Source organism: Borostomias antarcticus (genome assembly GCF_949987555.1).
Source record: "Borostomias antarcticus genome assembly, chromosome: 7".
NCBI classification, from domain to species: Eukaryota; Metazoa; Chordata; class Actinopteri; order Stomiiformes; family Stomiidae; genus Borostomias; species Borostomias antarcticus.
The window spans coordinates 4,632,259-4,648,629 of NC_140240.1; the positions used below are offsets into that span (position 1 = coordinate 4,632,259).

The 16,371-nt window shown below is 47.7% G+C and overlaps 1 protein-coding gene across 1 annotated transcript in view; it reads right to left on the reverse strand.

The window, feature by feature from the left end:
- The window catches only part of cdh4 (cadherin 4, type 1, R-cadherin (retinal)), a gene marked incomplete at both ends in the record, with an annotated part of 180,779 nt that extends 174,458 nt beyond the window's left edge, over positions 1–6,321 (reverse strand). The window contains 2 exons of the mRNA XM_084440981.1: positions 4,772–4,883; positions 6,265–6,321. Of these exons, the coding sequence (XP_084297107.1) occupies positions 4,772–4,883; positions 6,265–6,321 (169 nt within the window). The remainder of the gene's footprint in view (positions 1–4,771; positions 4,884–6,264) is intronic.
- Between the last annotated feature and the right edge of the window lie 10,050 nt (positions 6,322–16,371).

The following is a 16,371-nucleotide window of genomic DNA, read 5'->3' on the forward strand; positions in this document are numbered from 1 at the left end:
TGCATGAAGGACAGGAGATAAAGAGAGACGATGTGGCGCATCCTCCGCACCTGTATACCTGTATTCTATCAGCTCCCCACAGACCGCCGCTCCTGGGTGGGCAGACGAAACACTCTCTGGAGGACAAGAGACAGAGTGAGTTGGAGGGAAAACAGCCTCCCGCTTATCAAACTCTGTAAATCGTAATCCCCCTGGGTTTGGACATACTTATGAGAGAGAGAGCTGTCTCTGATAGAAAGTCTGAGGTCCTGTACAGTGAGTGGAGCATGCACCAGTGTTACGGTTTAACCATATGGATTTTCATTGGATATTTTCAAATGGAATCTGATTGGGGTCAAGTGTTTGACAATAGTCTGATGAATGTCATCTTGTTTATTCTCAATCATACTGTAACAGTAAATGGTAAATGCACTTATACAGCGCTTTTATCCAGAGTGCTTTACAATGGTCTCTCATTCACCCATTGACACACAAATGGCGGCAGCTGCCATGCAAGGTGCTAGCCTGCTCATTGGGAGCAATTCTTCCCCAAGGACACTTCGATACATGGACAGGAGGAGCTGGGATTCGAACCGCCGATCCTATGATCAATGAACGACCCGCTCTACCTCCTGAGCCATGGCTGCCCCAACAGCATTAGAATGAATTCACTCAAATATCTGATACATATCAAGAGAATGGGGTGAAAGGAAAAAAGGGAAGAAAAATAAGGTCTATTTACAATCATACAAGAAAAACAAATGGAGAGAACATACTGGTAATATCCTTAATTTTCTGTAAGGGTTCAGCTCGCTCTGACAAAAACCACCCACAGAGTTTGAATATCAAAACAAGAGTATTCTGCTTGAAATGATACAGAAGCATGTGTTGAAGTTCAGAAAGCACAAGCCTCAATGAAAAATACACTTGAAACAGAATTGACACTTCACTTGTGGTGCCGACTCAAGTTGTCATGGTTGTTTTTCTCTCCTGAACCACCATGCAAAACTTCAATTGTTTTCTTTGAGTCCACATTACGTCCAAAAATCTCAGGCATCCCGACATCTTTGCTATACCATTTCAAGTTACCCGCAAAATGTACATCACGACATCATGCGCACCTTGATGCACTAAACAAAATATCCGTGTCGTATAGCAAAGTTCTGTTAGTACCCGTCGCACCCTTGGAGATGGGCCGGGAGAGGGATAAGGGGTGAACCTCATCACCCGTGTCGTTTTGAATTCCCACTGACAGCTACTTTAAGAGCCTCTGTCCTGAAGGAACAGCAGATCAAATCAATTTCTATTGTGCTCTTCCACCCTCCCCCGTGTCCGTGGACCTAGGTGTCGGTTCCGCCTCTTAGCCCGGGGTGATGGTTTACACAGCGATGTGCAATCACCGGAATATCCCTTTTCTTGCCACAGCGGGGATCTGCACGGGATGAGGGCTGTGTCTCACCAGCCCGTCTGGCTGCCAAGGACTCATTCCAAACTCCCCGCTATCAGACAGAATCATCTCCATGGAAGCACGAGTTAATTCATCCTGTTAAACTTAGGGCAGCCCAGGGATTTGTCCGTTAGCTAAACAAAGGTACTTTATGGTGCCCATAAAACTTGAACAGGCTGTTTAACCTGTGAGGCTATTGATACATGACCTGCGGCATTGGGAAAATCAATGCAATTCGTGAACGTAAGGAACGAAGCGAGCATAACGAACGTGAGGATGGCCTTTTGATTGTTGTTCACAGATATTGTCTTCGACCACGTGGGGCCATAACCAGACACATTTGGTTGGATAAGCATCACACCTCTAAGGCCACAGCCACAGTCCTAAACAGGTACTGAGCTTAAAGCTAATTGAATAAAAGTGTGATTTAATCTATAAGCAGGGGAGTAACACCTACGCACATGCCCTCGACACAGTACCGCTCAACAGCTCAACATCCTACCAGCATGAGCTCCTAGAAGTGTTCAGTAGTCAGTCCTCGATCCTGGTGGTGCATGACTAGGACGTCAGAGTCCCGGTAAAACTCTGTTACATTATCATCCTTGCCCCTCTCTCACCTCTTTGTTCTCCATTTGTTTGCTTGCAGCTGACGGCTCTGGGTTACACACTCTGTATTGTTCGGATTGAAGCCTTTCTCCCCTTTTCCCTCTCGCCTTGTGTGTTATAGAAAGCAACCACTCTGTCGGCCCAGCCACTGCACATTAATCATAGCGTGAGGACTTAAGCTGCTGCAGATATCCCTCAGTGTGGCTAGTAGGGAGGACAGCACAGCCCAGAGATTGATTTTCAGAAAGAGCTAACGCAAAGAAAGAAAGAGGGAGCTAAGGTAATATTAGTATCGAAGCTGTGGTTGCTGAACAATCTAGACCAAATCAAAATGATCCAGTGGAAAAGAGGGATGACTTTTGCTGGAACTTGAAGGGAATGCTGCCTTTCTCCAATGCAGACACACTCACGCACAAAAACACACAGGCACATTCGTCCACACACACACCAAGGTTCTCTAGTTGCCGTATCTGCCCAGATGCATCACATTCTGTTGATGTTGTTGTTGGCTTGGGTCACGGATGACACCTCAGCCAATTTTCAGACAGGCAAAAACCTTCAACCCCTTTGCTTCAGGCAAAGTAACTCCCCATTGACTGGATGTGCTGTCCTTGACAGCCTTCTAAAAAATGAAATAGCCTCCAGAATAATTCAATTGTTTCGCTGGAATAAATGCTCAAGCAACCACCAGGCCTCTAATGATAGCACCATAACCCCATAGCAAATAACAGTCAACAAATATTTCTCTCTAAAAGACAAGTGTCATGGGATCACTAACAATTTACCGATACATGCAAACGTACCGCTCAATATCTTACCTCCTCCTCTAGGATCCAGTGTCTATAGGGGAACGGGGTTCATTTGACACTGGAATTCTGGGTTCGCAAAGCTGTAAAACCAGTGTCTTTTCACTATTTCCCACGTTCACTCTTTTCAATCATTGACAGTTTTGACCTCAAAGTGGAGTGAATTTAAATGTGTTTTTCAAGCACTCCAAAACAACTCTTTTGGGAGGCTTGTTTTCACAATTTCAAAATAGAGGAGCTCTGCTGAAAAATACAGCAAAATAACACACGACTATAGAAGAACCTCACAACAGATATGCTCCTTGTGATGAAAAGAAATGGAGGGAATGAAAAGAGAATTGAATTCCTCTGAAAAATCGAGAGAATAAAAGGAAAAATGTGTTACAGAGAATACTGGGAATAGAAGCTGTAGGTTTCTGGTAGCAAACACACACAGCAGGAGATAGATAGAGCATTTAAATGTGCCTGCTTTGGTGAGCCTCCAGCTTCAGAAACCATTTAGAGAGGAAAAAATAAAATGTTTTCTACAGTATGATTCTATTGTATAGATGGACAACTTGTGATTGAAAATCCAGTTTGAATGATGAATATCTGAATCCCTTCATCTCATTTACTAGATGTTGTGTCTAGGTATTACATTCTTCTACAGTATTATAGTATCGCATCAGGCTTAGTTATCTTACAGTATGATGTTATTCAAACAATCGTACATCACATCCACCTCTGCCTTTGTGAGCACGTGCATGTTTTTGCTCTATCACAGAGCGTGTTCTCACCCCCTTTAGCCCTGATGGGGAGCTGTGTGCAGACACACACACGGACACACACACACTAGGGATGTCACGGTGTGGATTTTTCCCCGACTAATGAACCTATGACAACACCGGTATTACCGGTAACACCGTCTAGCCTACAATAGGAGAGTGCTTACTTGAATCGTTAACGTTAGACTGTTGCCTTACGTTGAGCAGCACTGGTGTGTAGCCTATTTGAATTTGATGTTGTATGCCTCCACGGCTTTCCTGCAAATCGTAATCAGAGTAAGGTAAGATAAACGTTAGGCTACACTCGGTCCTGTGCTTCTTTATAATCAGAATTTGATTATTGCCATGTAGTTTTTCAACATACTGTAGCCTACTAGGAATATGCACCATGCCCAAAGCAAATTCCTAGTATGTTGACAAACTTCAATAGCAATAAAAAAAAAAAAAAATCAGCTTCTGATTATAAAGTAGCACAGGACCAAGTGTAACGTTTATATTTTGCCTTACTCTAATCACGCATTTGCAGGCAAGCCGTGGAGACATACAAGACCAAATTGCCTCCGCAAATCGGTTTTGTTATGAACAGAACGCTGCTAGAATAGGCAAGGGAATAGGTTGTTAGAATAAGCTAGCCAGCTAGCTTATGGAAACAGCCACTCCTCAGTCACTAGTTTAGTTGTTAACATTAGCTAGGATAGGCTAACGTTAGCTAGTCACAAGAGGCTATAGCCATTACCTCCCCCTCCTCTCCCCTCCCGCTACCCTCTTCAAGTGAATTGAAACTGAAATGTGATTCCTCTAGATTCTGCTCTGTGCTGCACGTGCATGCGGAGCGGCAGATCACAGACACTTGTTTGAGTGATGAGTGGGCGCTGATATGCAAAAATTAACTAAACATGTTAATGGCGGTGGGGGCGAAAAACGAAGGTGGGGGCGGGAAACAACGGTGTGTCGGTGTCAAAGTAATGACTCACGTGAATACATGTGTATGCCCGCACACCGAGTAATACCGGTAACACCAACAACCGTGACAACTAACGCACACACACACACACACACACAAACACACACACACACACTCGGTTTCAATCACACCCTGGATGAGATGCGTCTCTGGAGAAGAGGAGAAAGCCTGGTCAATAAATGAGATCCCGAGCCAGTGTGCTTACCTTTGAGAATGCTGTGGCCTCGCAGTACATCCCTTGAGACGATCACTGTGTAGAAGCTCTCAGAGAAGCCTGGTCGGCAGGGGGGTTTGGCTGGCTGGCCTGCCTTCATCCCCTGAGGAGAAAACAAGACGGGCTGTTAAGCACTAGCAAATTGACTTGTGGCCAGAGGGTCACTGGCTGATTTTGTAGGCTTCTAGACTGGTATTGAACCTTGGAGCCCTGGAATAGGACCTTGTGTAGGACTAGCGTAGCTGATTTGCTTCTGTCAACAGCTTGCATAAATGGCCGATAGCATTTGCAAATGCATTGCGCAGACAAGAGTTGCTCCATTGGCCGTCTGTTCATTGTAATATAAAATGGTACAAGCTGTTGACACAATGCTATTATACTTTTCAAGCACATTATGTGTTTGCATGAAGGTGGCAATGAGACAATGGGAAGAAAGATGAGATTGAGGGGAGGAAAAGGTTGTACTGTGCGTTCATGATGATGATAATGATGAGGAAGAAGAAGAAGATGATGATTATGATCAAAAGCCATGTCTAACAGACTACAGAGGTGTGTGTGTGTGGGGGGGGGCATCATTTTAGAATCATGTAGAATCATGTAGCATCACAATTACATTAGCTTCATGTTTGTAAGAAGGAATGCAAATTTTGTTGCATGCATTTTGACATACGATCCTCTCTCTCTTGCTGTATGATTCTGTATCCACACCTATATTTTCAGCCATTCACATTAGAATGGTTTGAGAACAATACAGTCAGCACAATGGACCTTTTCATGACTCATGATAACCAGAACTGCTAGCTAGAGAGAACACTGCATATTGTGCATGTATGGTTTGTATTTACTCCGACTTTATTAGACAGATAAATTCCATGGAATGTTTTGGAGCATGGGTGTGCATGTTTTAGCAAAACTAGTCAATAATCTAGTCTAATCTAACATAACTAGTCAAGATGTAATGTTTTTTTGTTTGTTTTTTACAGATAGTTGTAGATAATAAGCCGTAGCCTAATAAGTTTCGAAGCGAGCATTATTTTCATTAGTCACGAAATCCGATCTCAGAGGAGTCAACTCAGTATTTCATATATAAAAATATATACTATATAATAATAGTAATCACAAGCATTGGCCTGTACGAGTCTATTGAGACGATTCCATCAAAGAGATAAGTGTGTAAAGGTGCATGAAGTTCATAAACAGACACGAATGTCTTGAAACCACTGACTCCGATCTGCTGCAATTCAATGAAAGAGATTTAAAAGAGTATCGTAACATGACAAAATAGATTTGGTCACAACTACAGAAAATAATGATTCCCGCTTGGGATATGCTCTATGAAAAGGTCACAATATGTCTAGCGCATTGCCACTGCAGGAGAAAAGTCATCCCCGCCACATTTCAGCACCATGCACAGCTCCGCAAAGCACGACCACAGTGCAGGACTTCCACACTTTTCTGTGAACACATAACTGAATCAGTCTTACCCAAGATGTTCCCATCAGTAAGGCGCAAGCCAGTATAACAACGCCGTCAACAATCATCTTGCAAATGCGTCACGGACAAGGAACGTTGACTGGATCAACTCGCCTTCCTCGCCAAATAGTAGGCTAATTCCCGGAGCTCTCTTAGAAACAGAATTCCGAGCGCAACGAGAATGTGAGAAACCGTCCCCACTTGTCTGGCGCAGAAGTGCTGCTGGACTGGAGATGCCGAGTTCTGTAGGATACTAAGAAGCCGGTGCGTACTGTGTGTAAGCGTCACTACAACTCCTCCTACCGCCCGGTGGAGAATGCGTATAATGCAACTTCAATTGCCATCATGCATGAAAATGCACAGAGGGAGAGACTGTGTAGGTAGGAGAGAAAATATGGAAGTCAATCTTGATTTTTGAGGCGCTTTTTTGCCTTTGGTTTCTGACAGGATATTCAGCCACCATAACTATTAGGCCTATGTGTTTCTGTCCATCACCACGTGGGGACCTCCTCTCTTCTTGCTCTGACACATTATAAAACATCTTATTAACATGCAGTCTGACGTGAGACAAGGTATTAAGCTACACACCACTGAATATAGACTATACAGTGGAATATAGGCTATGCAGTGATGGATTATACAGTATACTTCAAAGGTGTTGAGCATAACAGAACATTTGCTGGGTCAACGTTACAATAATGCTGACCTTTCATAAAGCATCTGGTGGATGTACTGTACCTGAGAGGTCATAACCATTAAAACCCATCAGATGGAATATGACAGTACAACAGTATTTTCATAATTAAACATCGCTTGACCAATTACTATCAAATGTTGTTAAAAATAATAGTAATAGTAAAAGTATTAATGATAATAATATAATAATAACGATGATAATGCATTGTCTAAACCAGTGCACACTTGGTGCCTGTGGGTACGTTATGGGTTGTTCTGCTCTATCTATCTATCTATCTATCTATCTATCTATCTATCTATCTATCTATCTATCTATCTATCTATCTATTAAATTTCAGTGATTGAATCTGTGACCCATACAGCAAACTCTGCAGGGCTGCACATGTATAGAAAGCATTACTCACAACACCAGGGCAGATAAATCGACTGAATCAGTTCAAATTGATGATCCTTTCATGCCACAAACAGAAATGAATGCATCCATAACTGAATTAGTCTTACAACTCCATTTCAACAGTGTTGAACAACCAACTATTGATCTGACTGTAGATAAGATTTAGCTTTAAGATTCATGCCCGTTCAAAATGCGCTTGCTAGCCTTTATGCCCGTCGTTTATATGCCCGTCGTTTCAATGGCTGAATGCATAACTGATTATATTTGAAAGGCCTTTATTTATTTAGGCCTTTATTCCGGTTCAGGTCAGAATGCATGTCATATGTGGAGTTGTGTGTTTGGAAGTTTTTTCGCTTAAGTTCTAGACAAAGAACTTCTAGGGAATTATTACAGTAGTTACCAGAAGGACAAAGTTTACTCTGCACTTTGAAAAATCCGCAAAGACTCAGAGGAAGAGTCTCTGGCAAAAACGTGGAGCCAAACGAGAATCAGGTCATCAGCCAAGAATTAAGAAAACTAAACGAGTGGATGACTCTCATGAACGACAACTTGGAGAAGATGCTTGATGAAAAGATTAAAAGTCTGCAATCATCCTTGGACACCTTTAACCGTAAATTTGCTTCCATGATTTGATGATAAAGATTGTGAAAGAGAATCAAGATGCACTTTAAATGGAAATTGAAAGAAAATCCAAGGAGATACATAACAGTTTAGAGGTGGAAATTGGAATAGTGACAGCTCGTTTCAAGCAGCTGAACAAAAGATCAGGAAAGCAGCTACAACAGACTTCAACCCAGACCCCGGCATTAATGGTCTTTGGTCTGTCTGTCTTTCAAGGAAGGTGAACAGGTGGAGGAGAGAGTGTAGTCTGTAGACTGTAGACTGTTGTCAGAGGGGTTGCGGTGCGACTGCAGTGGAGAGGCTGAAGCAAAGAGGCCAGGGACCGGGCCCCGATTAGGGTCCAGCTGGCCTCAGTCCAAGGTAAAGTTGAGCTATTAAGAAGAAAGCAGAAACTATGGGATGATGATCGATACAACAAGGTGTACATTTGCTCGGCAAAATCACATGCTGAGAGAGTATTGGATTTAAACTTTTGCACCATCCTAAAGGAGATCCCATAGGGTAATGACTTTGTTGTAACAGGGAATGTGAGATGGGATGGGGATAATCCACACCGTGTTTGGGATCACAGACAGTGAACTGTTTCTCTGGCCCATCATGCTCAGAAGTCTACAGTATTACTCTAGCACATTGGAATGTTAACAGATGGACTGTATAGGAAATTGTAAGTTACGATCTGATATCCTGCATATTTTGAAACCGGGCATAATTTCGCTGAATGAGATGCATCTGTTTGATGATAAAGTAATTGACTTGGAAATTGAAGTTGTAGGTGGTTTGGTTATAATAGGATTTTTTTTTTTTTATGCTTTAAAGGTTTAAATTAAAGGTTGAGTGTGGGGGGGGGGGTATTAAGAATGATTTGCTGGGATTGTACAGAATTGATGGTATAGAGAAACAGGTGGATGGTATTCTAGGAAATTTCCAGCACTTGAAATCAGGATATGGTGGTTTCAGGATATAATTTTTGTTGTTTCCACATGCTACTGCCACCTGAAATGTCAGTACGGCAAAGGATATGTCAGTATGGGGGAAAATGTCTTGTTTTGTTTTTTTAAATCATCGTTTGAGTCAAATGTATTGTATCGTACCTACGATCGTAATGTATCGTATGGTCGGCGGTTCAAATCCCGCCTCCTCTTGTCCATATGTCTAGGTGTCTTTGGGCAAGACACTGAACCCCAAATTGCTCCCAATGAGCAGGTTAGCACCTTCCATGGCAGCTGCCACCATTGGTGTGTGAATTTGTGTGTGAATGGGTGACTGAGAGGCCATTGTAAAGTGCTTTGGATAAAAGCGCTATATAAGTGCAGTCCATTTACCATTTATTATGTTCAGGAGTTGAGGCAAGTTTTGTTTGTGGAGATTTCGAAAGCAGGATATGTGCTTTTGATGACTATTTAAAAAAAGTGGATGAGATACCCCCTAGAGCTTCCTTGGATGACTGGGTAAAGCGTGGAGAATCAGTGATAGAATTCCTAAAATAATCTAAGCTATGTATTGATGGAAGGATATGCCTTTTGATAACTACATCTGTATCTGTTAGGGGTAAAGCTGTGGTTGATTATATTATATTATTGATTGTGGCTTTTATATTGATGAACATATGAGTTTTATAAAGGGTGTTAAGGTTCTTGCCGAATCAGGAGGTAGAGCTCTAGGAGGAATTATAGGTAAACGTATGAATCTGAAGCATATGCGTAAAACATACTCTTAAATTGTTTCAAGCCTGTGCGTGTCCTGTACTTGATTATACTGCTGGAGTTAGGGGTCTTAGAAATATTTCTGTGTGAATCCATGCAAACAGTGCTATAAGATATTTTCTGGGTGTACACATACAGTATGCAACAAAGTTGGCTATAGAGAGAACATGGGATGGGAACCATGTGAGGCTTGTTGGAAGAAATGTATATCTCAGTTAAGGAATCAGTTACTTGATATGGAAGAGAGTAGGTTGATGAGACAAATATTTACTTGGAGTGAATAAATTATTAGTCCTTGGTTTAAAGATGTGTGCACACTGTTGTGTGTTCAACGAGTACAAAGGGCAGTGGGATAACGATATATGTGTTACGCACACCCCTAATAGGAGAGGCCAAATGTGGTGGAACCCAGAGAACAGAGACAGAGGCCAGGAGATGATATAACAAGGATTTAATAATAAAGTAGCCTATAGCTAAAGAGCAACGTCCGTGATCCAAGGGGGTAATCGAGGGTAGTCCAGAGGTCAAGCCAGGGAGATCAGTCCAAGAAGGGAAAAAAACAAGGGGGCAAAAATACGAGGTCCGGGTGGGAACGGGTTCAGGAGACACAGGAGGGAGCGGGTCCAGGAGACACAGGAGAGGGAACGGGTCCAGGAGACACAGGAGAGGGAACGGGTCCAGGAGGCACAGGAGAGGGAACGGGTCCAGGAGACACAGGAGAGGGAACGGGTCCAGGAGGCACAGGGGGTCGGAGGGAGCTTGAGGGTGACACAAAATGACGGGGAAAAACTCAGCCAGGAAGAACACAAAAACACGGTAACTCGAGGAGAATGCAAGGAGATGTATACGAGGAGAAAATACGGGAGCCAGAACTAACCGTACAGCTTATTACGTTCAAGCGTCGGGTCTCAGTCTGCAGCAGCGTTATATAGGTGGCTGTCCTGATGGTGATTGGAAGCAGCTGGGCTGATGATAATCGCCAACACCTGAGCAGCTAGCAGAGCAGAGACCCGGCCCGCTCAATCCGGCAGGGATGAGGCGCCGGAACGAGGCTGACGGGGGCGTGCCCGACGGGGAGGCATAACAGTACCCCTCCCCTCAGGGGAGGCACCGGACGACGGACCCGGGGCCCCAGGGTTGGCCCGGTAGAAATCGTCCAACAAGGACGGGTCGGCGAGGTAGGACGCCGGCACCCAACTCCGGTCCTCGGGCCCGTAGCCCACCCAGTCCACGAGGTACTGAAATCCGCGACCCCGGCGGCGGACCTCAAGCAGCCTGCGAACTGGCCACACAGGGTCCCCATCAGCCAGGATACGAGGCGGCGGCGGAGCCGGGCTGGGGGGAGACAAAGAGCTGGCGGCCACAGGTTTCAGCTGGGAGACATGGAACACGGGGTGGATCTTGAGAGAGGGAGGAAGAACCAAACGTACCGCCGTGGGGTTGATGATGCGGTCCACCGGATAGGGACCGACGTAACGGGGGTTTAGTTTCCGGGTGGAGGTTCGGGAGGTCTGGAGGGGCAGGTCCCGGGCCAACAGCCAAACCCTCTGACCAGGCTGGTAGTCAGGGGCCGGCACCCTCCGCCGGTTAGCGCTCCGCCGGGCGCGCTCGGTGGCACGGAGCAGCGCAGCCCTGGCGGTCCTCCAGACGTTCCGGCACCGGCGGAGATGGGCCCTGGTGGTTGGGACCGCCACCTCCAGCTCCTGTTGGGGAAACAGAGGGGGTTGGTATCCAAGTGAACACTGAAACGGGGACATACCGGTGGCGGCGCTCTCCATGGAGTTCAGGGAGTACTCCACCCACGGCAGGTACTTCGCCCAGGAGGATGGGTTGTTGGCGGTGACACAGCGGAGGGCGGCTTCCAGAGCCTGGTTGGCACGCTCAGCCTGCCCGTTAGACTGCGGGTGGTATCCGGAGGTGAGGCTGGCGGTAGCCCCAATGCCCCTGCAGAAAGCCTGCCAGACTTTAGAGACAAACTGGGGGCCCCGATCTGAAACCACATCCGAGGGGATCCCGTGGAGGCGGACGACGTGGAGGGTCAGGAGGTCTGCAGTTTCGGCCGCTGTGGGCAGCTTAGGGAGGGGAACAAAGTGGACCGCCTTGGAGAAACGGTCCACGATGGTCAGAATAGTGTCGCACCCCTGGGAGACTGGGAGCCCAGTGACAAAGTCCAGAGCTATATGGGACCACGGTCGACTGGGTACCGGGAGAGGCTGCAGGAGACCTGCAGGAGGCCGATGGGAGGCCTTACTCCGGGCGCAAATGGTGCAGGCGGCAACAAACTCCTTGGTGTCGCCCCTGAGAGTAGGCCACCAGAACCTCCTACCGACGAATTCTGCAGTCCGCCGCTCGCCGGGGTGGCACGCGAAACGACTGGAGTGACCCCACTCCAACACCCTTGCCCGGACAGCTGTGGGAACAAACAGACGGTTACGTGGTCCGGTTCCCGGGTCCGGTTCAGCCCGCTGCGCCTGCTTCACGACTGCCTCGATGCCCCAGGTTACGACACCCACCACCTGGGAAGGGGACAGGATGGTATCCCCACCCTCCGAGACATCCGAATCCTCCCTGGGAAACTGGCGGGAGAGAGCATCAGCTCTGATGTTTTTGGAGCCTGGACGGTAGGTTAGCGTGAAGTTAAAACGGCTAAAAAAGAGAGCCCAGCGGGCTTGTCGGGAGTTGAGCCTTTTGGCTGACCCAAGGTAGGCTAGGTTCTTGTGGTCCGACCACACCAAAAACGGCAGGTTGGCTCCCTCAAGCCAGTGTCTCCACTCCCTCAGGGCCTCGTGAACCGCCAGAAGCTCCTTATTGCCCACGTCGTAGTTCTTAGCCGCAGGTTCGTAGCGCCGGGAGAAGTAGGCGCACGGGTGTATTCTCTGGTCCTCCCCAGACCGCTGAGAGAGGACACCCCCGATACCAGTGTCCGAGGCGTCTACCTCCACAATGAACTGTCTCTCAGGGTCGGGGTGGATCAGCACTGGAGCGGTAGAGAACAGATGCTTGAGTTGGGCGAAGGCAGCCTCAGCAGCAGGGTTCCAGCAGAAAGGCCGCGAGGTGGAAGTAAGCGCGGTGAGTGGCGCTGCGACCTGGCTGAACCCCTTGATGAACCGCCTCACAAAGCCCGCGAACCCCAAGAAGCGCCTCAGTTGGGTCCGGTCCGTGGGTTGTGGCCATTCCACGACGGCTTTGACCTTGGCTGGGTCTGCGCGCATCTGTCCGTCCTCCACCACATTGCCCAGGTAGGTGACAGAGCTGGTGTGGAACACACACTTCTCTCCCTTCACGTACAGCCTGTTCTCTAGGAGTCTTTGCAGGACAAGACGGACGTGCTGGTGGTGCTCCTCCATGGACCGCGAAAAAATAAGGATATCATCTAAATATACCACAACAAAAATGTTTAACATATCTCGTAGGACATCATTAACCAGGGCCTGGAATATGGCAGGAGCATTGGATAGGCCAAAAGGCATTACAAGGTATTCGAAATGGCCAAGGTGAGTATTAAAAGCGGTCTTCCACTCGTCCCCCTCCCTGATACGGACGAGATGGTAGGCATTGCGGAGGTCCAGCTTAGTGAACACCTTGGCATGGGTGAGGGGTTCGAAGGTGGAGCTAATGAGTGGAAGGGGGTATCTGTTCTTAACAGAAATGTCATTGAGAGCCCGGAAATCAATGCAGGGCCTAAGCCCGCCGTCCTTTTTAGACACAAAGAAAAACCCTGCCGCGAGAGGAGAGGAGGAGGGCTTGATTATACCCGAGTTTAGGGACTCCGTGATGTAATTCCTCATTGCCTCTTTCTCCGGGAGTGAGAGGTTGTATAACCGTCCTTTAGGCAGGGTGGCCCCAGGAAGGAGGTCTATAGGGCAGTCATACGGGCGATGGGGTGGCAGAGAGAGCGCCTCGTCTTTACTGAACACCTGGGCCAGGTCGTGGTAGGTGGAGGGAATTCCAGTGAGGTCTGGAGGGGTTAGTCTAGGCTTGGGGTCGCTAGAGGGAGACAGGGCGGAGCGAAGACAGGAGGCGTAGCATGTAGCCCTCCAGCCTAGGATCTGGCCTGAAGCCCAGGAGATGTGGGGTTCATGCTTCTCAAGCCAGGGTCTTCCCAGCACCAGGGGCGTTGTGGGGGCCTGAAGAACAAAAAAACGAATATCTTCAGTGTGATTCCCAGAGAGGGTGAGTGAGATCAGATCAGTGGTGTGAGATATGGTTCCTAGGGAATGACCATCTATGGCCCTGGGCATGATGGGTCGGTCTAGGGGAACTAAAGGGATGCCCGCCTGGCGGGCTAAGTTTTCATCTATAAGACAACCATCTGCCCCTGAGTCTATTAGAGCGCTGACAGAAAGGGTGTCCTTGCCCCAGGTGAGGGTAGCAGGGAAAAGGCGGCTAGGAGTGACCTGGAGCTGAGAAAAAGAGGCTTTGCTCACCAGTATGCCCCCTACTAGTGAGCTGAATCTTTTGGCCGGATGGGACACGCACGGATGAAGTGCCCCTCTTTACCGCAGTACAGGCATTGTTGGTTGTTAAGCCTCCGGTCTCGCTCCTCCCGCGAGAGCCGAGAGCGGCCGATCTCCATCGGTTCTCCAGACCCGGATGTAGCCGCGAGAGGAGGCTGCGTGGACTGAGATGGGGGCGGGGTTGTTCCTGCGTGACGAGGAGCGGGGCGCGTGACAGCTCGCTGAGCCCGGTCGGTTCGTCGTACCTGGAGGCGTGCATCCATGCTAAGGGCCAGTGTGATTAGTTCGTTTAGGGTTCCGGGATCATCGCGCACCAAAAGGTCTTTGATGGAGTCATTTAATCCCTTATGGAAAATATTGAGGAGAGCTCCGTCATTCCAGGCAGTCTCCGTGGCTAGAGTACGAAACTCGACCATATACTCAGCTACTGAGCGCGAACCCTGGGATATGGCCAGCAAGCGGCTGGCTACGTCCTGCCCGTCCTGGGGGTGGTCGAACACGAACCGGAACTCAGTCAAAAAAAGGGAGTAGTCCGTGGAGTAGGCTATACTGCTCCCGACCGCGGCTATGGCCCAATTGAGAGCCTTGTCGGCTAGTAGTGACATTATAAACGCTATCTTGGCCCCATCGGAGGAGTATTTGGACGGCTGGTGCGTAAACATTAATCCACACTGGGTTAGGAAACCCCGACACTGGTTAAAATCCCCATGAAACGGAGCGGGACTCACTAAACTGGGCTCCGAGCGAGCGACTGGAGGAATGGGCAAAACGGGGTTTGCAGGATCGACCGAGGGATTAGCCATCTGCCCTGGTGTGAATGGTCTGCTGCCAGCGGCGATGACGTCCAGAGAACGCTGGATGGAGGCAAGAGCCCCGGACAAGGCGTCCACCTTTGCCTCGAGGCTGTTTACAGACCCGACGGTGGCTCGGGTGGTGTCCTCCAGAACGGCTATCTGGCTTTGGACCGTGGGGAAGGCTTTCTGGAGCTCGGCCTGCAGACTGGTGAGCTGCGCCGCATGGCTAGTTATCTCTCTGCGTAAATCGACTACCAGAGGGAGGACCCCTGCCCCTGTTCCCGGGGAACCACCTTGGCTCATGTTGGCTTGAACGTACTGTTACGCACACCCCTAATAGGAGAGGCCAAATGTGGTGGAACCCAGAGAACAGAGACAGAGGCCAGGAGATGATATAACAAGGATTTAATAATAAAGTAGCCTATAGCTAAAGAGCAACGTCCGTGATCCAAGGGGGTAATCGAGGGTAGTCCAGAGGTCAAGCCAGGGAGATCAGTCCAAGAAGGGAAAAAAACAAGGGGGCAAAAATACGAGGTCCGGGTGGGAACGGGTTCAGGAGACACAGGAGGGAGCGGGTCCAGGAGACACAGGAGAGGGAACGGGTCCAGGAGACACAGGAGAGGGAACGGGTCCAGGAGGCACAGGAGAGGGAACGGGTCCAGGAGACACAGGAGAGGGAACGGGTCCAGGAGGCACAGGGGGTCGGAGGGAGCTTGAGGGTGACACAAAATGACGGGGAAAAACTCAGCCAGGAAGAACACAAAAACACGGTAACTCGAGGAGAATGCAAGGAGATGTATACGAGGAGAAAATACGGGAGCCAGAACTAACCGTACAGCTTATTACGTTCAAGCGTCGGGTCTCAGTCTGCAGCAGCGTTATATAGGTGGCTGTCCTGATGGTGATTGGAAGCAGCTGGGCTGATGATAATCGCCAACACCTGAGCAGCTAGCAGAGCAGAGACCCGGCCCGCTCAATCCGGCAGGGATGAGGCGCCGGAACGAGGCTGACGGGGGCGTGCCCGACGGGGAGGCATAACAATATGGACCAAGGTTATAATAGTTTTGTTTTTTTCATTAGTTTTTCTTTTTATATTGTTTTAACTTTTTGTTTTCAATTTCAGTTTAGTTTTGATTAGTTTTTAAAGCAGGTTTGCTAGTTTAGTTTATTTTTTATTTTTGTAAAATGCTTAATTTTAGTTTAGTTTTTATTAGTTTCAGTATTAGTTTTAGTTTTTTTTTCTCCTGTGCTAGCCTCATGAGACTGTCCTGATCTCACAAGCTCACGTTGTTTCACTCCGTGTGAAACAAACCATCTGGCGCACGTCAGGTTACTTCTGCGCAGGGACACAGCTAAAGAAAAAATGAAGGATGGATTTCATATATACCAAAAATACTAGGCTTATGTATGAAATGAAAAAGACTAAAACTAAGGACATTTTCTCAATACTTTT